The 27,976-nt window shown below is 48.7% G+C and overlaps 1 protein-coding gene across 2 annotated transcripts; it reads left to right on the top strand.

The window, feature by feature from the left end:
- Positions 1–218: 218 nt before the first annotated feature.
- On the top strand, positions 219–27,976 carry CHMP3 (charged multivesicular body protein 3). Of its 2 annotated transcripts, XM_056863203.1 has the most exons (6): positions 232–276; positions 651–711; positions 6,912–7,091; positions 21,951–22,072; positions 22,400–22,514; positions 27,734–27,976. In XM_056863203.1, the coding sequence occupies exons 1-6, from the start codon at positions 232–234 to the stop codon at positions 27,871–27,873; spliced, it is 663 nt and encodes a 220-aa protein (XP_056719181.1). In that variant the 3' UTR covers positions 27,874–27,976. The 2 variants fall into 2 exon arrangements, with proteins under 2 accessions (XP_056719182.1, XP_056719181.1); XM_056863204.1 differs by lacking the exon at positions 651–711 and having other exon boundaries at positions 219–276.

Raw genomic sequence — 27,976 nt, 5'->3', positions numbered from 1 at the left:
GAGCCCCCCCCCAGCCCCAGCGGGCGGGCCGAAGGCGATAGAGACGCGACGGCCCAGAGCGTCCGGGCGAACGGCCGCTCCCCCTCCTTCCCCGCCCCAGCAGGGCAGATCCCAGCGCGCATGCGCAAGGGCCCTCCGCGGCCGCCGCCCTCTCTCTTCCGGGTTCGGCTGGGGCCCGTACGGGGAGCCGGGAGGGACAGGCGGGGCTGGGCTGGGCGCCGCTGCAGGGCCATGGGCCTCTTCGGCAAGAGCCACGAGAGGCCGCCCAAGGAGCTGGTGAGGGGGGGGGACGGGACGGGGGGCTGCGGCGGGGGGGAGGGGTCCCTGCAGCGGGCGAGCGGCGCGGCCGCTCCTGTTGGTTTCCCGCGAGCCGGCGGGGGGGGGGGGTCGGCGGTGCCGTGGTGCCAGCAGGCGGAGGGGGGGGGCTGCGGGGGGGCCCGGCGGGGCCCGCCCCCCTCGGCCTGGGCGAGCTGCCGGCTGAAAGGCCGCTTGTGCGCTGCAGCGTGGAGGGAGGGGCCCCCCTTCCCGGAGCGGCTGCAGAGGGCGGGGCCTCCTCGAGCGCCGCCGCCTCCTCCGGCGCCCCCCCCGTGGGCCCTCTGGCGCTGACGCCCCTCCCCCCTCCCCCCTCCCCCCTCCCCCCTCCCCCCCAGGTGAACGAGTGGTCGCTGAAGATCCGGAAGGAGATGCGCGTGGTCGACCGGCAGATCCGAGGTGGGTCTCCTCCGCGGGGGGGGGGTTGGCGGGGGGTTCCCGGCCAGGCCTCACCCGGTGCCCCCGCGGACTCGTGCTGGAGCGGAGCGGCTCCGCGGTTTCAGCCCGAGGGGGGAGCCGCCCGCCCCCCCGCGGCCCGTGGGAGTCAGTGGGGGTGTGGGGGGGTTTCCAGCCGGAGGAGCACACCAGTGGGGGGGGGCGGGGGTGTCTCCTCCCTCCCGCGCCGCTGCTGGCCGTCCAATAGGACCCCCCTCTCCTCCCCCCCATGGGACCCCCGTGGCCGGTGCGAAAGAGAGGCCCCCCCCCTGACCGGGAACGGCGGCTCTGCTGGCTCCGGTGGGGCTTCTGCAAGTGGCCTGGGGCGGGGGGGGGGTCTTGCGGGGAAGCCCCTCCTCCCCCCCACCCCCCCGTTTATCTGCAGCTTGACGTCAGGAAAACAACCCGCGTGGCCCTCTGGGGAGGGAAAGCGGCCCCCGGGACGCCGCTGACGGGTGCGGGTGGGGAAGGGGCCGGGCGGGCCACTGGGGGTCTGCGCTGGTCTGATTGGGGGTGGGGGGCCTGTCTGATTTCTGGGGGGCTGCGTGTCCCCTTTCCCCAATTGCCAGTGGCCAGCGGGCCAGGAGAGGTCAGGGGCTTCGGAGGCGGCTTCTGCCGCCAGAGAAAACCCTGCCTGGGGCCCGGCCTGCCGGCCCGCTGCCCTCCTGCTCCAGGCCTCCCAAGGAGCTCCGCGGCCTGCCTGCCTGCCTGCCCGAGTGGCCCCCAGGCGGCCTCTGGTTTTTGGCCCTTCCCCTCCCCTTCCAGGAGGGTGTCAGGCTTCAGCAAATACACAGTGTTTCAGGCAATAGACCTTCAATCCAGGCAGAGCAGCGATTCAAAGATTTATTTCAGAAGTCAATGATTTCAATAAGAGGTTGGAATACATGACAGGGGGAGTGTGGAGACATTTATAGGGCTGATACAATAGGGTTACAGGAACAAAGAGACAATGTAGTCGTTTCCTGCCGGTAACGACTTAAGTAAAACTGAAACAGAAACAATCATGAGCAATCAGTGGAACTGGCGCCAAACTGGGAGGGCATGTTTGATAGCCATGGCCTCCTTCTCCCCAATCGGCCAGTTGAGCTCGGCCCCAGAGAATTTCTTGGAAAAGTAAGCGCAGGGTGTGAGCCTCCCCTGAGCATCCTTTTGCAGAAGCGCTCCCCCCATTGCCTTGTCAGAAGCGTCTACTTGCGGGATGAAAGGCTGAGAACAGTCGGGGTGAGCTTAGACGTGAACCGGCTCTTAAGCAAGTCAAACGCTGCCTGGCAGCGGTCGTCCCACGCCACCTGGTAGTTAGCGGCCGTGGCTGCCTGACCCCTCCCCTTGGTCTTAAGGAGGTCTGTGATCGGGAGGGCTATCTCGGCAAAATCCGGGATGAATCCCCGATAGAAATTTGCGAAGCCCAGAAATTGCTGAACTTGCTTACGGGTTTGGGGGGGTTCCCAGTCTCGGACTGCCTGGACCTTCTCAGGGTCCATGATTAACCCGTTGGGAGACACTACAAACCCAAGGAAAGCAAGCTTGTCCTGATTAAAGGCACACTTGGACAGTTTGGTGTATAGATGGTGCTCCCTCAGTCAGTACCTCCCGCACCAACGTCCGGTGTTCCTCCGGATCCCGAGAATAGATTAAAATGTCATCCAAGTACATGATGACCCCCCGAAACAATAAATCATGTAAAATTTTGTTGATGAGTTGCATGAAGCAGGACGGAGCTCCAGACAACCCGAACGGCATCATGTTAACCTCAGACAGACCAAAACAACATGAGAAGGCTGTCTTCGCCTCATCCCCCTCCTTAATCCGGACCCGGTAATAGACTTCCGCTAGGTCCAGTTTCGAAAATAACCTGTCTTCCTGTAACTTACTGAGGAGGTCAGGGATGAGGGGGATGGGATACGCATTCTTTTCAGCCACTGCATTGAGACCCCTGTAGTCTACACAAAACCAGAGGTCCGAAGTCCCCTTCTTCTTTACAAAGAAGCAGGGTGAGGAAAATGCAGCCTTGGACGGACGGATGAACCCCCTAGCCAGATTCTTGTCCAGAAACTCCCGCTACATAGTCTTTTCCAGGGGGCTGATGGGGTAAACCCGGGCCTTGGAGAGCTTCATGTCCGCAGTGAGCTCAATGGCACAGTCTGTAGTGCGCTGAGGGGGTAATAAGTCACAGTCCTTCCCCTCAAATACGTCCATAAAGTCCTGATACTCCGGGGGTAATGTCACAAGGGTTGCTGTCGCGGCAGTCACCCTCCCCCCATCGGGCATGCCCTCCTGGCAATGCCACCGGCATTGTGGAGACTCAAATAATATTTGATGCTGCGTCCAGTCAATGCTGGGGTTGTGACCTGCCAGCCAGTTGCTTCCCAGAACCACTGGGTAAGCGATCTCAGGAGCAATGGTAAAGCTGATCTGCTCCCAGTGATCACCCACCCCCAACAATACTGGGTCAGAGCGCAAATGAACTGGGCCCCCCTGTAGGTTGCTCCCGTCCATCTGGCGGAACCCCAACTGCAGTCAGTCAAACACACCCTGGTCTATTAAAGTCCTGGAGCAGCCAGAGTCCAAAATGCCCACTACTGCAATTGGATCCCCTTCCTGGGGATTCTTTAACGCCACTGGCACCAGTAGAGTCTCTCCCTGGTCACTCACCCAGGTCGGAACTGGCTCGTTGTCTTGCAAGGTAGACTCCTGTGCCGGTTCAATCACAGGAAGCTTTCTTCGTTTTTTGCCGGTGAGGCTTCTCCGGAGCAGCAGCGATGTTCACACGGAGTAGGCTCCAGTTCTGCGCTTAGAGCTGCCGCGCTGGGTGGGTGTTCCCTCTGCTCTCCTTCGGTCTGGAACTCGGGGGTTGGTCGGGATCGCTCTGCCATCTGTCCAGGGGATCCGTTTGTACACTTGGCCGCGAAGTGTCCCATTCTCCCGCAATGCAAGCAGGCCCCCTCTTTGAAACGACGCGTCTTCACTTCCGAGAACCTGCCTCGGTTCCCCTCGCCATGGTGTGCCCCTGCCGCGGCATTCCCCCTGGTTGGGCCTCTGGGAGGGGTTCCCTCCCCGGGCGATCTTTGGCAAACTGCAAGGTAAGCTTACGGTACTCCACTTGCCCTGCCAGCCGGATCCAGCCCTCCACTGTTTCAGGGTCGCCCAGAGTTAGGCAGCCCTCCAACACTTCCCATCGCAGTCCCTCGCGAAAGTGTTGGACCTTGGTGGCCTCGCTCCACTCCCTTACTTTGCACGCCAGGGACTGGAATTCTTGGGCATATTTCAGTACTGTACGGGACCCTTGCCTCAATTTGCGCATGGCGATCTTGGCCCTCTCCGCCTTGTGCGGGTCCTCAAACCGGCGGTGCAGGGCTTCCAGGAAACCATTGAGGGAGCGCAAAAGTCCGGGATTAACTTCCGTTGCTATTACTGCCGACTCCACTGCCTCCTTCTCCAGAAGTCCGATGGCGTACCGAACTCGGGCTTCTTCGGAGGGGAAAGTCTCACTCTGGTCCTTCATGAAGCCAGAAAGTTGTAATAAGAAGTGGGGTAACTGGGCGCAGGTTCCATCAAAGGAGATCCTCAGGTCCCGGGCGGCTGTGCGTGGAGGATGAACGGGGGGGAGGTCGTAGCGACGATGGACGATCGGAGTCCTCGCACCGTTCGTGCTAGCACCGTCATCTCCCTCCTTAGGCTCTCCAGCTGGTCCTGAAGCTCCCGGTTCTGCCGAGTCAGGTCGTGGTTCTGCTCCTGCAGAAGTCGGCGTTCCTCTTCTCGGGGGCACGGGGTTGAGGTGACTGCAGCTCAGCCTCGGAGCGGTTCCTCCTCCCTGGAGTACTGGTTTTCCAGTGGGCCTCAATATAGAAGATCAAAGTTTGGCCCCGTGGTTGATTGGTGGAGGTACTGTCCGGCGATCTGCGGTGCCCCCTCTGCAAGTTCTGCGGGGCTCCTTCCCGGGGTTACTTCCTCCCGGCTTGGATCTGCTCCTCTCGGGGCTGCTTCCTCCCGGGGCAGGACTGCTCCCTGCTGTTCCGACAGGCAGAGGCGTTCGTACCGCCGGATCAGTTCGGCGGATTGGGTCGAACTGGGGAACATCTTTCTCAAGAACTAACTAGTAGAAAATAAAAAATATGGATTCCAACCTAATGTCAGGCTTCAGCAAATACACAGCATTTCAGGCAGTAGACCTTCAATCCAGGCAGAGCAGCGATTCAAAGATTTATTTCAGAAGTCAGTGATTTCAGTAAGAGACGCGCAAGGTTGGAATACACGACAGGGGGAGTGTGGAGACATTTATAGGGCTGATACAATAGGGTTACAGGAACAAAGAGACAATGTAGTCGTTTCCTGCCGGTGACGACTTAAGTAACACTGAAACAGAAACAATCATGAACAATCAGTGGAGGAGATGGCCGAGCTCTCGGCTTTGTGCGCGGGACCCGATATCAGATCGAAGATTTACACGGGCGGGTCCCAATACAAGTGTAAATCTCTGGCCGGAGCTCGTGTGCAAAACGGGGGGGGGGGAGGAGTGCACGGAGAACTCCATTTTGTTTGCGGGGAAACCATCTTGTTTGCGGACGGAGCTGTCAGAAGCCCTATCTGACAGAGGGAGACCCTCTTTCTGGCTGCCTGCCTGCCGTGGGCTCATGGGGGACCAGCCTTCCACTAGGTCAGAGCGAAAGCCTGGGCGATTCCACATCCTTCAGCACCACGGTGCTGGTGACCCCTTTTGCTGAGTGCCCCCTTGTCGTCCCCCCCCGGCTCCTGACGCGCGCGGCTGGCTGGGCGGGCTCATGATTGGATAATTCCAGACTGATGTTGTAATGTCCCGTGTGGGTGGCACGAACCATGTTAGTTTGGGCTTGTTGCGCAGTTCAATCTTGTGTCTGTTTACTTGGAAGCAAGTCCCACGGAGTTCAGTAGGGATTTCCTCCAAAATAAATGTGTATAGGTTTGTAGCCACATTATTTCTTTTGGTCCTGAGATGCCGTTTTGGGGTGCGGCTGTTCTCAAACAAAATATATGCCCTTACTTTTGTAGGATAAATGAAACTCCCTGGTTGGTGGAGGAGATGACCGAGAGGGGGGGTTCCTTCTGGGCCCTGCAGAATTCTCCACATAAGGAAGGGGAGGTCTTGGGGCCCGGGGAGAAAGCATGTTAAGGGTGGTCTTGGGTTCCTCGCTGGAATGTGAGACATCCAGTGTTATACTTCGTGTGAGGAAATAAATTTTGATTGGAGATGCAGATGAGTGGCTGGAGTTCAGTCTTGTAAGGTGTGTTAATACAGTCAGTGTTTCCTGTCAAACGACACCTTGCTTCGCAGAGCCGTTCTGATTAACCATCCAAGAGCTCCCAGTGCCGGCTGGGCTGGGCTTCTTTGGTGCTGTGCCTGTTTTCCGGGGAGGGTCCTGAACTCAGGGCAGGAGTGTGTCCTGTTCTGCTGCTGCTTTGTGGGCTTTCAGTCTTTGTTCTGAAGGCAGTGTGAGCCTGCACATTCTGGACTCCACAGATCAGCAAATGGATTGTCTTAGAGCTAAGACAGAGGGGGATGAGAGAGGCCATCAAAACGGAAGCCAACTCAATGGTGCTTGCCAGTACGGGACATCTTGCAGCTGGAATATGAGGGTCTGCGGGATGGGGCAAGGAAAGCCTCACCAATCGCAAGAGCAGAAGCTGTTACTCTGAAGTCTCTTCAGGTATGCGAGGAGCAAGCGTGAGGTAAAAGAAGCGATAGGGTGAAGGCGGAGGAACTCTGACAGAAGGCAGAAAGAGAGCAGAAAGGTTCAATGCCTATTTTGCCTCAGTTTTTTTCTCTGAAGAAGAGAACAGGCTCATCTAGAGATGGTAGTAGCACAGTGTCTAGGCTGCTGGTTGGACTGTAAGATAAATATGAGCAGCCAGTGTGATGCAGCGGCAAAGAAGGCTAATACGATCTTGGGGTGTATCATCAGGCATAGCATCCAAACTTCCAAAATCCTCACCTAGCCCCATCCACTTTCTAAAGACCCATGGTGGGCACCAGGAAAGGTTTCCGCGGGCACCATGGTGCCCATGGGCACCACATTGGGGACCCCTGCTTTAGGCTGATCCTGCAGTGAGCAGGGGGTTGGGCTACATGACCCGTATCGCCCCTTCCAACTTTATGCTTCTATCCTGTTTGCATTTTCTCCCAAATCTAGATATTCAGCGAGAAGAGGAAAAGGTAAAAAGATCAATCAAAGATGCTGCCAAAAAGGGTCAGAAAGATGTCTGTGTGGTCCTGGCGAAGGAGATGATCCGTTCCCGGAAGGCTGTGAGCAAACTGTATGCCTCCAAAGCACATATGAACTCTGTCTCGATGGGGATGAAAAACCAGCTAGGTAAGGATGCTGCTGAGCCAGTCCAGAGGGAACCTTTCTGCCTCCTCTTGTTCCATAGGTTCTAGTTGACTTAACACCCATAAAGTCTCAGTACAAAGGAAATGAAGTATAATAATGGACAACATCTAATACTCTATTTTAAAGCATTTCTGCCTGTAAGAAGGGTGCGCCGTTGGGCTCGTGCTCTCTTTCCTCCCACGGCCTTTTCAGTCTGCAGCTGTAATGCAGCAACTGATCTTGGTGTTAAAATGTGCAGGTCATGACGAGAAGCCCAGTTTCTGAGCTTGGGTTAAATTTACCTCGTTATTGTTCAGCACATTTTTAACTGGGGTCTGTCTCAACCACAAAGCCCCTCTTAGCCACATTTGTGCATTGTAAGGTTTGAAAGTGCTGTTGCTGAAGGCAACACGAGAAGCAACTCTGGGTCACAAGCCAGACCCGTGGCCCTCGACCACTGAGACCTGGTTGGACGCAGCTGCAGGAGGAGCTGATTTCTCTCTGTTTTGTCCATTCTCTGCTCCCTGATCAGAGAGGTGAAATTGCCGTGGTCTGTTGGGCTTATGGTAGCCAGTGTTGGCTAGGCAGGGGGCTCTCTGGATGTGTAATGCTCCAGAGACTGCCTAGGCGTCTCCAAACAAAGCTGTTGGTCTTAGACCCCTGGGTATTTTTATGTCACCCTTTCCCCCAGGAGAGCAGGGCAGCCCCATGCCTGGTTTTTCCTTCCTCCATTTCATCCTCACAGCAATCTCATGCCTTCCCTAACCCTTGTTCAACACTCGCTACTTTTACCCGCCCGGTCTCATAAGGCTTTCAGTCCTCTGGGACTGCAACATCGATGCTGAGACCCCATAGTGTTGGTGTGGCTTAGAGCCCCATGACAGGTGTGGCAACTACAAGCCGTCTCGGAATGTACAAGCCCCCACCCACCCATGTGGCAGGTCAGACTCTTCATTGGGCTTTCTGCTCTGGGGCAGAGCAGTCGTCTAGTAATGGAGGAGGTTTTTCACTTCCATTATTGGACTGAGGTTTGGTGCGTGCATGCTTTCTTCTCCACAACCTTTGTGTCTGCACAGAGCTGTTCTGAATGGTGAGAGGATGTCTCCATATTGCTTCTGAATGGATGGTGTGTGCTCGGGCATTTTGAAGCTTTCTGACATTTTTTGCAAGGCACTTTGCCGACAAAGTCACCCATAGCCATCAGAACAGACTCCAGCTGTTTAGGCTTTGAACGCTGTCGAAGTGCTGCTGAGGTGGATTTCAGTTGTTGTAACCCGAGGATGTGAACAAGCTGTGTGGAGAAGTCCAACCTACCTCACGGACCCTTTGCCTTCATGGTCAGTTAGAGGGAGGGTGTTGCCTGCAGGGGTTCAGGGCATGAGAAATGTCTTGTTTAGGGATGGGGCAGGGTTGACTATCTTGAAGGAGGCAGCCATGAAGCCCCTCCAAAGACGTCTTTGGGCAGGGTGCTTGATCACGTGACGTCCGTTCAACGCCGAGCTTTCTTGATGAGGGGGGCCCCCGTTTCAGTCTGGCTTCAGGCCTGCTTTTGGATATGTTTGCTGGAAGAGGGGAGGGGAGCTCCTTGGCTTCTCTTCCTGTGGAATCGGTTGAGACGGACATCAGAGTGGCCTAAGAAGGTGGTGCCGCGAGGCACTTGCTTTACCTCTTGGCACGTGTACTATTTATTTTCTTCATGCCTCTCTCGCTGAACCTCAAGAAGGACTTACAAATATAGAAAACAGTTCCATCAGGCAGTGTAAAATATCCAGTAAGCAATGCAGTAGCATCAGGATTACAGAACTGGAAACCAATACAAATAAAAGCCTGTCTAAGGCATGACACGTACCTTGTGTTCTGTCTTGTACTGGACCTTCTGCGTTATGGTATTATAGGCAAGATGATACATACAATAACAATACAGTAAAGCAGAGTCCTATCAATCGATCTAATTCTCAACATGGCCCCATTGTGGGTACTTACATTTGGAGATTGGGGCCATTGAGAGACCAGACAGATCTTTCTACAAACCTGAGAAAAAGCCTTGGGTTTGCAGAAAAAATCTGAAACCTTAAAAAAAAAAAAATTACCTTGGGAGTTAACCTCCCCAAGACAGAAGGAGCGCTTGTAGCTTTAAGAAACAAATTACCTTAGTGGCCCTTAGGCAGTCATAGCAGCCTTCAAGCCTTGGCTTCTGTCAGCCAAAAGGCAGCAGAGGAACAGGGGCCGCTTTCAGGGCTGTTTTGGTCTTTGAGGGGGGAGAATACCCCGGGACCCAGGGGCCCGGCAGCAACCGCTTGGGTACTTGTTACCACCTGACTTGTATGGACTCGCCTGCTAGGCGTGGCTGCTTGCTGCTGTTCAGCAGCAGCTACCCCACAATAGCCAATGCGATGCAAGGGTTAGATTATCAGGCTGGAGACTGGGAGACCCCAGGTTCTGATTCCCATTCTGCCATGGTGCTTAGTGGGTGACCTTGGCCAGTCACACATTCTCACCTGAACCTACCTCACAGGGTTCTTGTGAGTAGGGCTGATTCGGTTTGTTCCGAACCGAAAAACCGCCAAATTTCCCCTGATTCGGCGGTTTCCGGTTCGGGACAAACCAAATTAAAAAAAGGTGGGAAACGGGGGGAGCCGAATTCGCCGACTTCGGGGGTTCAGCAAATAAATTCGGCAAATTTGGGGTTCGGCTTCCCCCGCACGCCTTCAGGGAAGCCCCATGAAGGCCCGTGGGGGCCCCGAATTTTCCCCCGAACTCCGGAACTAGCACGAATTTCGGGGTTCCGAAGCGGGGCAGTTCAGACTTCGGCATGGCCTGAATTTAAAAGGGCTGAATTTTGCCGAAGCCGAACTGTACCGATTTTTTTTTTCAACAGCCCTGCTTGTGAGGATAAAATAGACTAAATGATGGGAACTGCTTTTGGTCTCCACCGTGGAGAAAGGCAGGGGCCTGAAGGAAATAACATACAGCTGAAGATGGGGGGGGGGGTTTGAAAAAGGTAAGTGGGTTGGTGGCTGAGAAGAAAAAGAAGCAGGGAAAGGTGAGGATGTGGGGGCTGCCAAGAGGAGGAAAAGAGGAAATAGTAGCGGAGGGGAAAATTATACCTTGCAGGACCCCACTTGTTCCCTATTATACCACGTTTCTAATCCCTTTATAAAAACTTTCTCCTGTACATTTCTCAATGAGTAGCCATGTTAGTCTATCAATAGCAGTAGAAAGGAGCAAAAGTCCAGTAGCACCTTAAAGACTAACAAAATTTCTGGTACACGTGAACACATGAAGCTGCCTTATACTGAATCAGACCTCCTGGGTCCATCAAAGTCAGTATTGTCTATTCAGGCCGGCAGCTGTTCTCCAGGGTCTCGGGCAGAGGTCTTTCACCTTTTGCCTAGTCCCTTTAACTGGAGATGCCGGGTAGGGTGTGAGCTTTCTGTTTTGCACATGCTGCAAAATAATAGAAGTATAATGGCCCGCCTGACCTCCTCAGACAGGCCATTCCACAAGGTGGGAGCTGCCCCAGAGAATGTGCATAAATTGTAGTTTCTGATCTTACCCATCTGTAGGGTGGCACCTTCAGAAGGTTTTGTTCAGCTGAGAGAAACTGTTGGGCAGAACATTGGCAGAAGAGGCAGTCTTAGATGTCTGAGTGTCAAAGGCCATTAAATGCTTAGTAGGTGATAACCAGTATTTCAAATTAAACCCAGTAACCAATTAGAAACCAGTGGAGGGACTGCAGAATGGGTGTGATGTGCGTGCTCCTACTTGCCCAGAATAGTAGCCAGGCTGCAGCATTCTGTACCAACTGGAGTTTCCAACTTGGTTTTAAGGGCAGACCCACGTAGATTGAATTGAAGGTGTTGAAAACCTTGATGGTTTCCCTTCCGAACTTTTGAAAATGAACCCCATGTGGTGGTCTTCAAAGCTGGCATCTCTGTTCACATAGATTAATTCTGGGACTTCATTGTGCATTAGACTATTTGGGCTCTGTATCTAATGGAATTCCATCCAGAGAGGAGAGTGGCAGGGTGGCAAACTTGTGCCACATTTGTTTCACCTATTTTTGAATGGTTTTGTGCCCAATTTATGGGTTATTCCTGTCCATGCCCTGTGTCTGGAAGGTTTTCAGTTCCTGCCTTATTATATGCGGATGATGTAGTACCACTTTCTAGGTCTCTGATTGACCTGAAGAGAGGTACAAAAGCTTTTGTGGCCCTACTGCAGCAATGAACTTTTAGAGCTCAGTTACGACAAATCTGTTATGATTTTTGCTGAAAAGGTACCAATCAAAGAGTGAATAACTGGCACACACTTGATAATGTCAGACTCCGGCGTCTATCCCTTGCATCCCAAAAAGCACTCACGCCCAGGCAGGTGATCCTAAGCAATGCTACTTTATTAGGAGCAAAAAGACAGATTAAAGAAGCTGACTGCCTCACACGCAGGTGAGGCTGCTAATGACTCTAGGTATGCAGTTACAGGTTAAAAGCATTCTAGACAGAGAAAGTAAAACAGTGAAGTAACCTCGAGATAGTGGTTCCCAGGGTGGGAAGGCATAACATCGGACATCTAAGATAACCAGGAGAAAACGAAACTGTACACAGGATTTGCAAGCAAGAGAACCCAACCTTGAGAAGCAGCCAGACTCTGGCCTTGACTGGAAGCCAGCCCCTGGCTTGCATATGTCCTGACCCTGTACTCCAGCAGTCAGCACAGACCTGACATTCTGCCCCCCCCCTAGGGCCCCCCCACCCGTAGCCGGTTGAGGCTTGTAGGGGTAGGCCTCGTGGAATTGACGAACCAGACGGGGGGCCGCTACATGGTGCTCGGCCACCCGCTCATCATGACCTGGACCCAAATGTTTCCAGTGTACCAGGTAATAGAGCACCCGCCCCCCCGCGAACGCGAGAATCCAATATTTTTGATACTTCGAAGTGTTCTTCCCCCTCCACCAACACCGGGACCTCAGGTGGAGATTCGGGATGCTATTCTGGAGCGGGGACATGTTTGTTTAAGAGACTGATATGAAACACTGGGTGGACCCCCCTTAGGGACTTTGGCAGACTGAGTTCTACCGTGACTTCATTAATGCGCCGGGAGAATGGGAAAGGCCCTACAAACTTTTCACTTAGCTTCTTACACGGGCGTTAGGAGCACAGGTTCTTGGTGGACAGTAATACTCGGTCCCCCACCCGAATGTTCCACTCTGGGGAACGGTATTTGTCTGCTTGTGTTTTGTACTGGCTTTTGGCCCGCTCAAGATTCTTCTGCTGACCACCAGGTGTTACGTATTACATTCACCCAGTCAGCCACCTCCGTGAAACCCCCCTCCCCTGAGAAATCCACGTTACCAAAGGGCCCGAACTCCTTGCCATAGACCACTTGGAACGGGCTAAAACCTGTGGACTGATGAGCCGCGTTGTTGTAGGCATATTCCGCAAAAGGCAGGAAATCCACCCAATTGTCTTGGTGGTAATTTACATAGCAACTCAAATAGCATTCTAATACAGAATTGTGGTCTGTTAATTTAGTGGTCAGTTAATTTAGATATCTTCAGGTAAGATGTATCTTGGTCTAAGCATATTGAGTATGTTAATCATAAAATTGACCTATTATTGTTAGCACTTGAGAAATTATTTTTTTATCCAAGGCACTCCGTTTCTACCAGCACTGTTGAGAGCATATAGGGCGCTAGTGTGACCTTGCATATGCCACGTGGTGCTTGGAAACTGGTTCTCGACAATGATAAGCTTTGGATTCCTTCCCCCTGCCCCCCATAAAACCTTGCCTTCCCTCCATGTACAGCATCTTCAGTTGTGCGCTTGGCAATGGGCCTTCCAAAAATTTCTACTTTGATTTGGAAATGTTCAATATAGGCTACTTAATGCTGAGAACTTTCCCGCGCATACTTAATTGGCAGCTGTTGGTCCTGGTGGAATAAAACTAGATTTCAAAATTACGCAACTGGTTCCTTTGAGGTATTCAACCTCTTTGGTAGAGAAGAAAAGTGTTAATTATTAAGACGCTTTTTAAACAAGACAAACCTATTACTTCAAGACACTAGTTGGAAATGTTCCCCACTCCATCTGGGAATCAAATACTTAGCCCAATTTGAATTCCCTATAGGCTGACGATACCTAAGTTAAGGCAGTCATCTATGCTTGGTGTGCTGTAATGCACCAACCTACAGTACCAACGAAGAGGTGTTTTGCTGGGATTCCCTCAGAAAGACGTTTTTGTGGTTGCTGAGAAAGACACCCCTTGATATTTAAATTGTTACTAAAATGTAACTTTTAACAGTGTTTTACTGCAACCTAGTTTTATAGCATTTTCTTTTTCTCTCTCTATTTTTTATTGTTAATTTTTGTTATAGTCTTTGGCCCCATGCAGTAAAATTGAACTGGAACACATGAAGCTGCCCCATTCTGAATCAGACCCTCGGTCCATCAAAGTCAGTATTGTCGAAGGCTTTCACGGTCAGAGTTCATTGGTTCTTGTAGGTTATCCGGGCTGTGTAACCGTGGTCTTGGAATTTTCTTTCCTGACGTTTCGCCAGCAACTGGCAGGCATCTTCAGAGTAGTAACACTGAAGGACAGTGTCTCTCAGTGTCAAGGGTGTAGGAAGAGTAATATATAGTCAGAAAGGGGTTGGGTTTGAGCTGAGTATTGTCCTGCAAAAGTAATGTGCTAATCATTGTCCTGTAAGTATCAAGATAATGTGCTAATGAGGGTGTGGTATGTTAATATGGAACCATTGTATCCTGAAGTGATCTGTTAATGTGTGTAATCCAAAGCTAATCTGCATGGCTATTGTTGAATGTTGTCTTTGTTAGTCTACTAACAATTAGTCCACTAACAATAGCCATGCAGATTAGCTTTGGATTACACACATTAACAGATCACTTCAGGATACAATGGTTCCATATTAACATACCACACCCTCATTAGCACATTATCTTGATACTTACAGGACAATGATTAGCACATTACTTTTGCAGGACAATACTCAGCTCAAACCCAACCCCTTTCTGACTATATATTACTCTTCCTACACCCTTGACACTGAGAGACACTGTCCTTCAGTGTTACTACTCTGAAGATGCCTGCCACAGTTGCTGGCGAAACGTCAGGAAAGAAAATTCCAAGACCACGGTTACACAGCCCGGATAACCTACAAGAACCAAAGTCAGTATTGTCTACTCAGACCCGCAGCGGCTCTCCAGGGTCTCAGGCAGAGGTCTTTCACATCACCTCCTTGCCTAATCCCTAACTGGAGATGCCGGGGATTGAACCTGGGACCTTCTGCATGCCAAGCAGAGGCTCTACCACTGAGCCACAGCCCCTCCCTGGAATTTGATTGCTCCTTATCAATAGTCAATTTGTTAGTGCAGGTTTTCTTTTATTGTTCTAAGCACACTGTTGCCAGGGAGAAATTTCTTGCAAAATAGATGTCAAAATATTCAGCCACTTTTCATTACCGATAAATTAAGATTCAATGTGAGCAGGGTGGGTAAAAATCAATGATTTTTTTTAAAAATGTTTTTTTATCAGATTTTTTAATTTAAATTGATTTTTTTATTTAAATCGGTTTTTTAAAATAAAATGCTTTTTGAGGAAAATATATCTGAAGATAGTTTTCTGTTTAAGATTCATAGAATCATACAGTTGGAAGGGACCACCAGGGTCATCTAGTCCAACCCCCTGCACAATGCAGGAAATTTACAACTACCTCCCTTACATACCCCATGACCCTTACTCCATGCCTAGAAGATGGCCTAGATGACCCCCTCCCATGAACTGCCCAAGATCATAGAATCAGCATGGCTGACAGATGGCCATCTAGCCTCTGCTTAAAAACCTCCAGGGAAGGAGAGTTTACCACCTCCTGAAGAAGCCTGTTCCACTAACTGTTAGAAAATTCTTTCTGATGTCTAGACGGAAACTCTTTTGATCTAATTTCAACCCGTTGGTTCTGGTCCAACCGTCTGGGGCAACAGAAAACAACTCGGCACCATCCTCTTGAAGATGGTTATCATATCCCCTCTCAGTCTTCTTCTCTTTGGGCTAAACATACCCAGCTCCTTCAATAAGGATTAGTTTTTAATTATGTAGCATGAGGTTGTATACTCATGCAATGTTTAAATTTCTGGGTAAATGAATTCCATTAATCCATTCACAATATCATGCTCTTCTAGAGGTTTCTGTAAGATTATTTTGGGCAATTTCTCTATAAGATATTATCACAGATGCTTAGTTTTAATTCAAAATTGTGAATTTGTGTCTGCAGAGATAACATGCCTCTTCTTCACAGCAAAAATGTTACAAAATAAACATACAGCGTTGAGAACAAGACCTTAATCCCATTGTTCCTTTGCAAATCTATGTACGCAAGATCAACCCCTTAAATGCTAAGTTTCATGAAGTTCAATGAATAGAAGACTGTTTGGAGTGGAATAGATCTGCACAAGGAGCTAAGTGTGAGGAGGGAGGGGCAAGCAGTAAAAATGAAAGTGGAACCTTTTGAGCAGAATACCTCATAAGTCTTGGGATCTTTGTGTGTGTAGCCTGAAGTTTATCATATTATTCTGTCCCTGGAAGAAAAAAACCTTTAATGCCAGCAGGCCATAAAAGAGTGCAAAAAAACCATGTTTTATATCTAGTCTTACTGACCAGTGATCTAAATCAAATCCAGCCTTTTGTAAAGGCTGCACGGTTGATGTGGCTAAATTTTTCTTAGCTGTTTTTTTTTTTTTAATTCTTAAATGTTTTTCTTGGTGTATGGCTTATGGGCTGTTAAACCTGACTAAAGTGAAGTGAAAGTAGAGTGAATTACAATAGTCTAACCTTGAGATAACCATAGCATGGATCTATCTATATGGCCAGATCAGCTTCTTCCAGACTAAATGATGCTAGAGAACTGCATCCAAAATACTCCCTTGGCCCTTAATAGAGTTAGCAAGGGTCACTGTCAGGCCTCTGCCCTTAGCAGGAGTAAAGGCTCTTGACATGAGTTAGGCCAGTTTCTGGCTACACGTCAAGTCCTTGGTTGTCATGTCTGTAAATGTCTGGGTACAGTTTCGCTCCTCCTGTTTTCCACAGCTGTGCTAATGTTTAGTCTTCCTTCCTGGGAATCGCTTATCTCGGGGTTGCTTAGCCATGTTTACCTTTGCAGCCTGTAGTGCTTTTAAACATGTAACCTGCCTATGTTCAGCATTACCAACCTCACCTGCCTGTGGGCAGTCAGCTCTTAAATCTGCCTTTTGTTCCCAATAAAGTCTTGTGTGTGTGTGTAAAGTGCCTCAAGTCGCAGCCGACTTATGGCTACCCCTTTTTGGGGGGGTTTCAAGGCAAGAGACTAACAGAGGTGGTTTGCCAGTGCCTTCCTCTGCACAGCAACTTTGGTATTCCTTGGTGGTCTCCCATCCAAATACTAACCAGGACCGACCCTTCTTAGCTTCTGAGATCTGAGGAGATCAGGCTAGCCTGGGCCATCCAGGTCAGATCTACCTGTCTGGATGAGTTTGCTTATGGGATGCTAGGGACAGATGCCTGATCCTGACAGTCACCTGGGCCCCATCAAAAGTGAGAAGCACGGTGTCCTTCAAGACCTCAGCCTTCCTAACTAGCATAACTTCTATATTGTCAGGATTCAATTTCAGTTTATTCAGCCCTAGCCAAGGCTATCACCACAGCTCAGGACCTCTGCAGGAGCATCGCATGATGCACCTGGAGGCTGGCAACCCTATCCTGAAGGCACTTCAGGGCTGTCAACCTTTTCCCAACCCTGGAGGGTTCCAACAACTGCACTTGACACTTAACTGTACAGAACAGGAGCTTTAATGAAGAAGCCAATCCAAAGGGGGGGGCAATAATAGCTGGGATCTGTCAGTCCTTGGCAAGGCCTTGTAGTGCTTGCCAGTCAACTAATAATTCACTGACTCCAGGCCCTTCTTCCCAGGGCTTGCCTGGCACTTTCCAAATGGCACACTCTGTATCTGGAGCTTCAGTCTTGCAGCAGGAGTCCCTGGAGTTCTCTGTTCCAGTCTTTGATTCAATTTTTCTAGCTTTCCACAGGCATGTTTCTCCTTCTTTGCCGGTACCTCCTGCCAACTTGCTCCAGCCTAGCCTAGGGTTGCCAGGTCCCTCTTTGCCATCGGCGGGAGATTTTGGGGGTGGAGTCTGAGGAGGGCGGGGTTTGGGGAGGGACTTTAATGCCATAGAGTCCAATTGCCAAAGTGGCCATTTTCTCCAGGTGAACAGATCTCTATCGGCTGGAGATCAGTTGTAATAGCAGGAGATCTTCTAATATTACTTGGAGGTCGGCAACTCTAGCCTAGCCCCACAGACTGAGTTTCTCCTCCTTCCTCCTCCCCTCTGGAAAGAGGAAGGCCAGCAGGGTTGCTGGGAGATTTAGTTTCTTTTAAATTCAATTAGAATTGTAATTAAAAGGAAAGGTACTCATCATTTTAAACAAATAAGCTGTTCACAAACATTGTGAATATGGAAATTTTTCTACATTATCTTTCCATGTGGGCTTTTTTCCATGTGGGCTTTAATTATAGTGGGGGTTTTTTCTGTGCGCAATTTTCATGTGGGCTTTTTTCATAGAACCTTTTTCAGATACCCCAACAGAGTTATCTTGGGATCAAAGATGACAGTGTCTAAAACGGGTAGGTAAGGTTAAGGGGAAAGCCAGAAAATAAGGAATCTGTCTGCCATAGGATGAACCACACCTCCAGCATTTATCCTGTACTGAATTACATATGAATTCCAGTTTGTGGGGGTGTTAAATACCACTGAAATAGAAACTTATTTTTAGTTAGTATGTGTAATAGCTACTAATAGCTAGTAGATACTCATCTTGAACTGACATCTTTCCAAACTCAGACCTATTATCCTGGAGATCTTTCTCCTATTTCTTGGTATCATTCGTAGGGCTGTTGTCCAAACCTATTAATATTGAATATATCTTGGCGATACAAATTTTAGTGACTTATGTGTGTTGTGTATCATCAAAATATCCTGTAATTAACAGCCTTGCTCAGTGTTGCAAAGTGAAGACTCTGGCTTCCTTTATTGAATCAATTCATCTTTTTTCATACCGACTTCAACTTTTCCCAGCATTATTTTCTTTTCCAGTGAGTCTTGTCTTCTCTTGACCAAAGTACAATAGTCTCAGGTTAGTCATTTTAGCTTCTAGCAAGAATTCAGGCTTGATTTCAGGCCTCACTCATTAATAATTCAAAGGGTGTTTTCCCCCCGGGACCATCATTTTCATCAGCAGTGTGTATACCATGTCTGATTTGAAAACACTAAAAGAACAAAGGATTAATTCCACTAATTTTCAAAACAGCTTCATCCTAACCCAGCATATGCTGATCTGCAGCTAAATTGACTAAAAAAAAAACTGGTTTTCTCTGCAAGTCTTAAGATTTCATAGAACAAAAATATCTTGTATTTATTCATTATATAACATGGAAGATAGAGGAGCAAGACCTGGACCAAGCTTAGAGTTAAGGGTGTATTATATACCTAAAACCGAATTAATGATGGGATTGGTTATCAGTTTTCTTTGATTCCAGAACATATCTCTGTTTTATACAATCCATAAGTGACGCTTCTAACAGTATAGTGTCCTTATAGTAAACGTATACCAATCAAATGTGTCTGCCAACTTAGAGGCCTTATAAGTATACTTTAATAGAAGGTACCCCCGTCCCCCTTTATTGACAGCACCAACAAAAACACCCATGGAGGTTTCTCTGGCCAGATAAACACTTTTATCAATTTCTCTAAGGTTAGAAGAACAGGGGGGTTTACTAGTAAGGATATAGTGGGTTTTTTGTTTTTTAATCATGTTTCTGTTAAGTCCGCAGAGACTCATGGATCTGATTGGCAATGCTGGGGTTCTCCCAGTTTGTATCGGACCCTACTCACCAAGCAGACCACATGCTGGAGTACTTGAAGGACTGATATATAGAGAATGGTGCCGAGTTGTTTTCTGTTGCCCCAGAAAGTCGGACCAGAACCAATGGGTTGAAATTAAACCAAAAGAGTTTCCGTCTAGACATTAGGAAGAATTTTCTAACAGTTAGAGTGGTTCCTCAGTGGAACAGGCTTCCTCGGGAGGTGGTGAGCTCTCCTTCCCTGGAGGTTTTTAAGCAGAGGCTAGATGGCCATCTGTCAGCAATGCTGATTCTATGACCTTTGGCAGATGATGAGAGGGAGGGCACCTCGGCCTTCTTCTGGGCATGGAGTGGGGGGGGTCACTGGGTGTGTGTAGGGGAGGTAGTTAATTTCCTGCGTTGTGCAGGGGGTTGGACTAGATGACCCTTGTGGACCCTTCTAACTCTATTTCTATGGATCTGATCTTTGGGTTAGGGGTAGGTGTGGATCTGATGTCCGTTGAAGAAGTGCCATGGTTAGACTGTTTTGCCTTGAAGGCCATGGGTTGACATCCCGCCTCCTCCCAGTTTGGGCGGTGAGCAGATTTATGCTCGTCCGCAGAGACTCGTGGATCTGATTGGTTTCCACAGTGCTCTGTGGGATCCGATTTCCCCTGGCAGTTCCTTAGATGAGCTGGTGGAGGACTAGCATGGCCATCTCTCCAAAGCCATCGATGGAATCCCTCCCCGACACCCTCGTCACCCTTTTCTCAGCCAATCTCCATGGTGTACTGGGGAGCTTTGGATTAAAGAAGCGAGAGCTTAGACAGCTGGAGCAAGTAAATAACATGAATGACAGCCTCCTCCAAAACCACAAATCAGCTACAGCCTTTTGTTAGAAGTTTGCAGGAAACCCATCACAGTTCTCCTGGTTCTGATTGCATTCATACTGGGTCACCCCGGGGCTGCATTTGAAGACAGTTTAGAAACATCAGTTCCTGAATGCAGCAGCTTACGATCAAGATTCCCTTCCTCTCCCCACAACAGGCACCTTGTGAGGTAGGTGAGGCTGAGAGAGTTCAGAGAGAATTGTGAGTGGCCCAAGGTCACCCAACAGGCTTAATGTGGAGGAATGGGGAATCGAACCTGGTTCTCCAGATTAGAGTTCACTGCTCTTAACCACTACACCAGTGATGGCGAACCTTTTAGAGACCGAGTGCCCAAACTGCAACCCAAAACCCGCTTATTTATCGCCAAGTGCCAATATGGCAATTTAACCTGAATACTGAGGTTTTAGTTTAGAAAAAACAACTCATACATTCACATATTTTGCATTAAAAGAAAAACACAATAACGGAGCTTTCAATGACACAAACAACTTTTTATTGAAAGGTAAAAGTTTGCATTTGGCATGCATCTCTCCAGGACTCATCCTCTGCTCAGCCACCGGACATTATTGTACATAAGTAAACAATTATACTGTGCCTGAACCTCTTCAAGAAGTGCTTGGAACAATTCAGAGTATGAGCCATGATGTAATTCACCATTTTTGTGACATCTTTGAGGACATCGTCAAATTTTTGGAACAATTAATGTGATTTTTGCTGTTATATGCATGCTGATAATTTGTCTACCCTTGGCTCATACTTTGTAAGTTTGAGAGCAACACATGCAGCACTCAGATCATCTGTTAGCCTGTTTCTGGTGTCAGATTTGATATAATTCAAAGCTGAAAACAGCTTCTCACAAGCATAAGATGATCCAAACAAAATAAGGAAAGCAATCCCAAGTGCTTTCATTGACTTAAAATTATTTGGCAGAGAATTCCACACTTTAAGGATTTCATTTTCAGAACTAACTGTGCTGTCCTTTGGCATCCCTTCTATCTTCTCAAGTGTTTCAAGCAGGTCATAGAATTTATTTTTCCAGATAGAGCTTTCTTGTAATTCTATTAGCTCCATTTCCAGATTTTCTAAATCTAACCAGTGTAGGCAGGAAAGATCAAGTTCTTCAAATTTGGCTTTATCTGGAGAAGTAAGAAAACACAGGGTTGTCTCCATCTTATGGAACTGTAAAAATCTGTTACTAAAATTCACCTTTGCAGCTGCTACAATGCTGGAAAATTCCTTGTAGATTTCCTGATGGCTTGTAGGATTGTCTGCAAATGTTGTAGAATTTTCTAAATGCTTTTTTAGACGGGCGGGGCCCCAGACAAACAGCTGAGTTGCCTCGCAGCTCAGCTGAGAGGGGGTGGCGTGGCAAGGTGCTCGGCCACAGCCTCCCGGTCCAAACTGAAGACAGGCAGGGGCCCCGACAAACAGCTGAGCTGCCCCGCAGCTCAGCTGAGAGGGGGGCGTGGCAAGGAGCTCGCCACAGCCTCCCGGTCCAAACTGAAGACGGGTGGGGCGCCCCGGCAAACAGCTGAGCTGCAGCCGCAGCTCAGCTGAGAGAGAGGGAGGGGCTTGCCCCGGTGCAAGGAGAGGGAGGGCGCCAGCGCAGGCTTGGGGAGCATGGGCTTGGGGAGAAGGAGCACCGCCCTCAGCGCTCTCACCATGGCAACACGGCACAGCCCTAGGCAGACGCGACGTGCCTGCGCGTGCCCACAGAGAGGGCTCGACGTGCCAGCTGCGGCACGCGTGCCATGGGTTCGCCAACACGGCACTACACCATGCTGGCTCATGCTGAACTAGATGCCCCGTTTGTCTGGTCTAGCAGGGCTCCTCTGTTCCTTAGATGTTCTATTTTTTTTCTCCAGAAGTGTAAAGGAAAAACTCCATGTTTTGTATTAATTTCATGTTGGATTTATAAGCTTACCAAGTGATGGGGGTAGATCTTGTAATCTTGGGTTTACTGGCACACTTCTAATGTAACTGACTAGAAAATCTGAATTGGTGGCAAGCAATACCTTCACTACTGAAGATTGATGTTCCATGGACATGAGCTGGACCTCAAAGTCTACCATGGCTTCCCTTTGCAGCCGTCCTAAGAGTGGCTGGATCCTTACAGAAGAGCACAGAAGTCATGAAGGCCATGCAGAACTTAGTAAAAATCCCTGAAATTCAGACTACAATGAGGGAGTTGTCCAAAGAAATGATGAAGGTAAGTTTAGAGGCTTCTTTGTGCTTTACAATCTGGAAACAAATTATGGCAAAGAAAGCAATGTGGGGCTGTTCTTGCTTAAGAGCCTGTTTCCTCTGCTTGTAGCAGCTCTCCTCTTCACCAGCTGTGGCCACTGGACTATCCCTTCCAGGCATTCTGTTTTCCCTTTTCTGTGGGCCTTTTAGAACCAATGTAATGCAAATGCTTAGAGCATTACAAGCTATGGCTGAGAAAGATGCCAGATTTCCAGAAAGGAGTAAAGCTATATTGTCCTGTTCTGTGTGTGAAACATCTGGTCTGCTAACATCTCCATATTAATTCCTTTAGGCAGGTATTATAGAAGAGATGCTGGAAGATACTTTTGAAAGCATGGAGGACCAAGAGGAGATGGAAGAGGAGGCAGAGATGGAAGTTGATAAAATTTTGTTTGAAATTACAGCTGGTAAGTATGAGAATGTACGTATGTATGAATGTGTATAAGGGGTATGTATGATTTGTTTCTTAGTGATAGTCCTCTCCTTTCTTTGCAATGCCAATTCTATGTTAGAGTGAGTCTTGCAGGTAGTGCTGAGTCATTGTGACCACCAGGTTCTGTAAGCTATGGAGTGGCCATCAGTAAACCTTCAGCGGAGCAGAGGAATCTGAATGTCACTTTCATGACCCACTAGGGTACCACTAGGCATCCCTGTGAGGAATGTTCTGGAGCACGTATGAATTCTGTTGGATTAGTAATTCTGATTTCTTCTTCTGTTAATAAACTTGTCACTGTAGAACTGAGTCAGGGGGAGCTTTATAATACGATGCTGGAAATCGCAAGAAGGCCGTGCAATTCAGAGAAAGCCAGACTTGAGGAAGTTGCCTGCCTGGCACACTGCTGATCCTGTTGATCTCATTTCATCTGGGTTGCATTCTACAGCTGACAAGCCAGTGAATTTGGGAATAAGTCCCGTTAAGCTTGCGTCCAAACAGACATAGATCAGATGGAGGCTGCCTTTCTCTGCTGCTGCTTCAGGAAAACCCTTTCAGACAAGCCCTGCCCAGCATTCCTGCCCCGTTTTCATTTTTATACCACTTTTGTTTTCTGAACAGACTCTCTCCCAACTACCAAGCCCTCTGCCACATCATATTTCATTTCTTATGGCATTTTCCTTCCGGAATTCAAAGCCACATGCAATAAAACAGCTTCTATGGCTAATGGCTTGTCACTGAAACCGAGTCCTCCAGACCAATTAAAAACGCTGATGCTATAGAGAGTCCTGGGTGGCCTCACTACGCCTGCGGAGGCTGTCTTGTCAGGACAGCACAACGTTTTATGGCTGCCAAGGAAAGGGTTTTCTCAGAGTGGCGCCTGCGCACCATGTGGACAACACCTGGGCAAGCAGATGGTGAGCGGAGAGTGGAGGCACTTCCCTTAGTTCTTTCTGCCATGTTTCCTATGATCACTTTGTATGGAAGTTCGAATTTCTACCTTCCCATCTGGTTCTAGTCTTAAGTTATGAAATGCAGTTTCACAAATGGATGACATATCAGCCCCACTGTCCCAAGTTGCTTTGAGGAGAGCCCTCTCTTGTATCTCTACATAAACTGTTCTCTTTTGAGAACACCAATATTACCACGTTCCCAAAAAGGGCTTCAGGGTGTCTGAGGCCCCTTAGCAGTTCCCTTGTCCATCACACTCCTTTCTGTCCTGCTCGAGGTTGGCACTTTCGTTCTGCTGCATCTCTTGCCCGGCTGCTGCCTCCTCCTCCCGGACTCCCTTGAGAGGCTAGTGCCCAGCCATCGTGTTTTCACCAGTACCCTAAAAATCAACTCTCTTGGCCTTCTGTAGATAGGATGGAGAAGGAATTCTGGAAAAAGGGGCTTATTAGACAATGCCCAGTTCCAGGTTTGAGCAATTGATGCTTCTCAAACAGGGGCCGTATGACTTCAGGAGGGCTGTCAGGGAATGGAGCTCTCAGGGTGCCCTTGGGGGTGTTAAAAGTCAAAGTCATGTGCTGGGAAAGCTGCACTAGAACAATTTTGAACTCTGAATCTGGAGAAAAGAGAATCTTTATTGAAGCTAACGGCTGTTCATCACCCGAAGAATAAAGCCAAGGCTGCTGAAAATAGCCACGTTCCACTTTCTCTACCCATGTGCAAACAACAGATGCTTTCTCTTATGGTTACAGGCTCACCAGCATTTCACCAGGCTTGGTCCTTTGGCCTGGCCAGTCTGCTTTATTTCCATACTCCCTCCTTTTGCACTAAAAGCGCAACTTATGAAAGTGGATTCCAAGACCATGTTTATTGATGCTTCAGTTTCTTTCTCAATGTCCTCTTCACTCCATTTCAACTTCTTGTAACTCCATTACTATACACTTTTCTTTAGCTCCTGGGTGCAAACTTTTTATACTTTGCGTTAAACAGCACAGTTAGCATTATGCAAAGATACAGACAGAAACAAAATTATAATAATTATTAGCCCTTTTAGGATTTGAATTACTAATGACTTTAATGGATCTAAAAAGGGCAAGAGTCCAGTAGCACCTTAAAGACTAACAAAAATATTTTCTGGTAGGGTATGAGCTTTCGTGAGCCACAGCTCACGTCTTCAGATCTGTGAATTATCTTAATGGATCTGTTAACCAGTCCCATATATCCCAGGTTGTTGTGCCTCCTGTAGCCTCATGAAAGAGGCCTCCCAGTTAGTATCTCATGGGGAGATTTTCCATCTTTCTGTGGATCTTATGCTGATGAGAGCAATAGGCAAGGCATCAGATCATTTTAGTAGTTTCTGAGCAAATCTTAGCTAACTTGTTTGTTGAGATGCTATTTTGAAAACTTGCAAACAATTACTGATATGTTTTCAAAGTTACAATAACTGTTTTCAAAGTTACAATACTTTTTCATCTGTGTAAAATCAACCTCCACGTTTACAAAGGCTCATGGGGGGAATCCGCTGCTGGCTTAGTCTTTACTGGTTTTTCTATGTTGTGTGCGTGGCACACTAGACAAGAGTGGCAGTATTGCTAGGCCATGGCAGGAAAATTTGGAGCATTCCACTCTTTTTCTGTTGTCATAATCATCCCGCTGTTGCTCACATGGGATTGTCCATGGTCACCTGAGCAACCAGGTGCCCATATTGAGAACACCAAAGGTTGTCTGGGTGCAAAAGGCACCCTGCCAGTCTCCGCCCATGTTTTCTGCTTTGGGGGCCTGATCTTTAATGGTAGTGATGCCTGCTAATATGGCTATAGGAGGCTGGCTGGTTGGAATTGATAGGAATGGGGTTGCAGCCCCAGGAGAGGGTGTGGCTGCTGCATCTGCCAGAGCATTTCCAAGAATAGCATAATCAAAAGGGTTCTGATGGGCAATGCATATTGGCTACAGTAGCGGGGCTGTTGCAAAGCATCTGACAAAGCGTTGACATAAAGGCCATTGCTAATTTTGTTCTGCTAGAAGTGAGAAATCCCCTTTGTCTCCAGGGTTGCTACCCCCAAGGCATAATGAGAGTCAATGTAGATATTTACAGTTTTCGGGGACACAAGGGCACAAGCTCTGGTGAGAGCTACCAGTTCTGCATCCTGGGCAGAGTACACATTAGGCAGATGAGCACTTTATAGTTCATTTTGAGAACACACAACATACCCTTCAACCAATTGCTCTCTTTATTACTCTGGCAGGATCCATCAACATAATAGACAAGATCTGGGTTTTGGTGTGAAATATTGGGAAGCAGAGAAACAGGATCCAAGACAGGGCACTGAGCAAGCATAATATAGTTAGAGGAAAGGAGTAGAATGACTGCATGACGGAGTGTGATAGTAAAGGATGGCCCTAAGCCTAAAGTGGCTGAAGAGTCTACTAGGATGGCTGGCGCCACAGTTGCTCTCAAACAAGGCCATCGTCCAACTGCAGCAGTCTAATGAAGAACTGCAGTGAGCAATGAGACGTTGCTTGTTACCATGAGTCTGTGTCAGAGCACCACCGGTTCTGTCTACTTCATGACAACAGAGAGTGAAAGGTGTGCTAGAATCTGGAAAAACCAAAGCAGGAGCAGAACCAAAGAGCCTGTTTCATAGTCATAAAAGCCTTTTCTGCCTGTAGAATCCAGTTTAGAGGCTCAGGGGTGTTCGAGCGTGTAAAGGACTGCAAGGGTTTGACAATAGTAGCATAACCCCAAATCCACTGCCTGCCCTAGCCTGCCCGTGCTGATGGACATTCACATCTGTGACAGGCACAGTGGAGGGCTCAGAAACTTGAAGAATTGTTTTTAGATGAGGACAGGCGCCTTTCCCCGGTGAAGTTTCATGGCCAAGAGTGTCAACACTGGGAAGACGCTGTTGCCATTTAGCTCTTGAAGCTTGATGCCCCTTCTGTCCCAGTGCAGAAACCAGAACTAGTGAGTCTTGCTTGCAAGCCTCTAAAGTGAAAGCCAGCAAGGGAACAAGAAGTGCCGTGTCATCCAAGTCCTTTGAGAACACAGAGTGGGGCTTTCAGATACCCTTGTGCAGTTCTTGTCCAGGTCTACTGAAGACCTCAGTAGGTGAAGACACAAGGGATTGACTGCCTGGGTGAGAAAGGTTTTCATTGTCTACGTTAGGCTGAGTCTGAAGGCTTGTAAAAACTGCCAAGCTCATTTAGCTGGTAATTCAAGGTAAGCACCATCTAAGATCTTTTCCTAGAAAATTGACAGGAGAGGATGGGTTTAATAAGAAAGCATGTAGGTCCTAAATAGGATCCAAAGTTACAGATAACAGGCTTTGAGACATAGTGTGGAATACAAGTGGGGACCTGGAAGAAACTTGCAGAGTCTGCACCCCTTCCCCCCACTTTGCTTCACTCCCTCTCCCCCCCCCCTTGAAGCTCTCCCCACTTGCCCACCGACGACTGCTGGCGTCCCCCTTCGGAACGGCCACCTCCCCTCCCAGACGGGCCGATGTGTGCAGCCACCGTGCTGCCAAGGAACCAGAGGCAGCTGCTGCTGGCCTGGCTGTGCCATTGGGGGACAGGGGCAAGCGCGCCCAGGCTCAGAGCAGTCTCCTCCACCCCTGCTGCTGCGGCCAGGCCTGGGGTGTGCAGCCACTGTGCCTGCAAGGGACAGAGGTAACTGCTGCAGGCCCAGCCAGGCTGATGGGGAATGGAAGCCCAGGCTCGGAGTAACCGCCTCCTTCCCCTGCCAGCGCGCCTGGGCCCAGAGCAGCACGTGCGGCAACCCGGCAGCTGCACACCCCAGACCCAGCCACCAGTTCAGCAGGTAAGTGTGTTGTCTGCATAAGCACCGACAGTGCTTTTCTTTTTTTTTACGGTGCGATTCCCCCCCCCCATTTAAAAAAAGTTTTCAGATTTTTCTGCAGATCTAGGGGGTCCCCCAAGCTCCCAAAAACATCTGTTTGGGATGAGTGTGCCCCCTATCTGAGGATTTAAGTATCCCCAGGCAGGGGGCTCATGTGGGAATTAAATATATTTAGGCCTGTTAAATATTTAAAAAACTGTTCCGAAGGGGGACACAAAAATAAATCAAACAAAAAAGAACACAGAGAGAGATTCTGGTTCAGGATATAAAATTGACTGTGTATGTCAAACTATTAAATTAAAGCTTGCACAATACCAGCAGGATTGTAGTTTAACATTTTACTTCTTCTTTTCAGTTGTTGATCTTTCTCCTTTATTTGTTTTCAGGAGCCTTAGGTAAAGCACCTGGTAAAGTTACTGATGCCCTTCCAGAACATGAGCCTGAAGGGGCTACAGCAGCCATTGATGAAGATGAAGAAGAAGATATCGAAGCCATGCAGTCACGGTTAGCTACTCTCCGTAGCTAAGAGTAGAACTCCTGTACAGTTTGATTCATTTTGCCATGGGCTGTTCAGTCATGCCTTTACAATGTAAAAATTCACATAAAAGAATTTCCTGTATATATCTTTA

This window comes from Euleptes europaea, chromosome 18 (genome assembly GCF_029931775.1).
Source record: "Euleptes europaea isolate rEulEur1 chromosome 18, rEulEur1.hap1, whole genome shotgun sequence".
Lineage (NCBI taxonomy): Eukaryota > Metazoa > Chordata > Lepidosauria > Squamata > Sphaerodactylidae > Euleptes > Euleptes europaea.
Note: the sequence above shows the minus strand (reverse complement) of the source record. Positions and strands in the feature narration are given on the sequence as shown.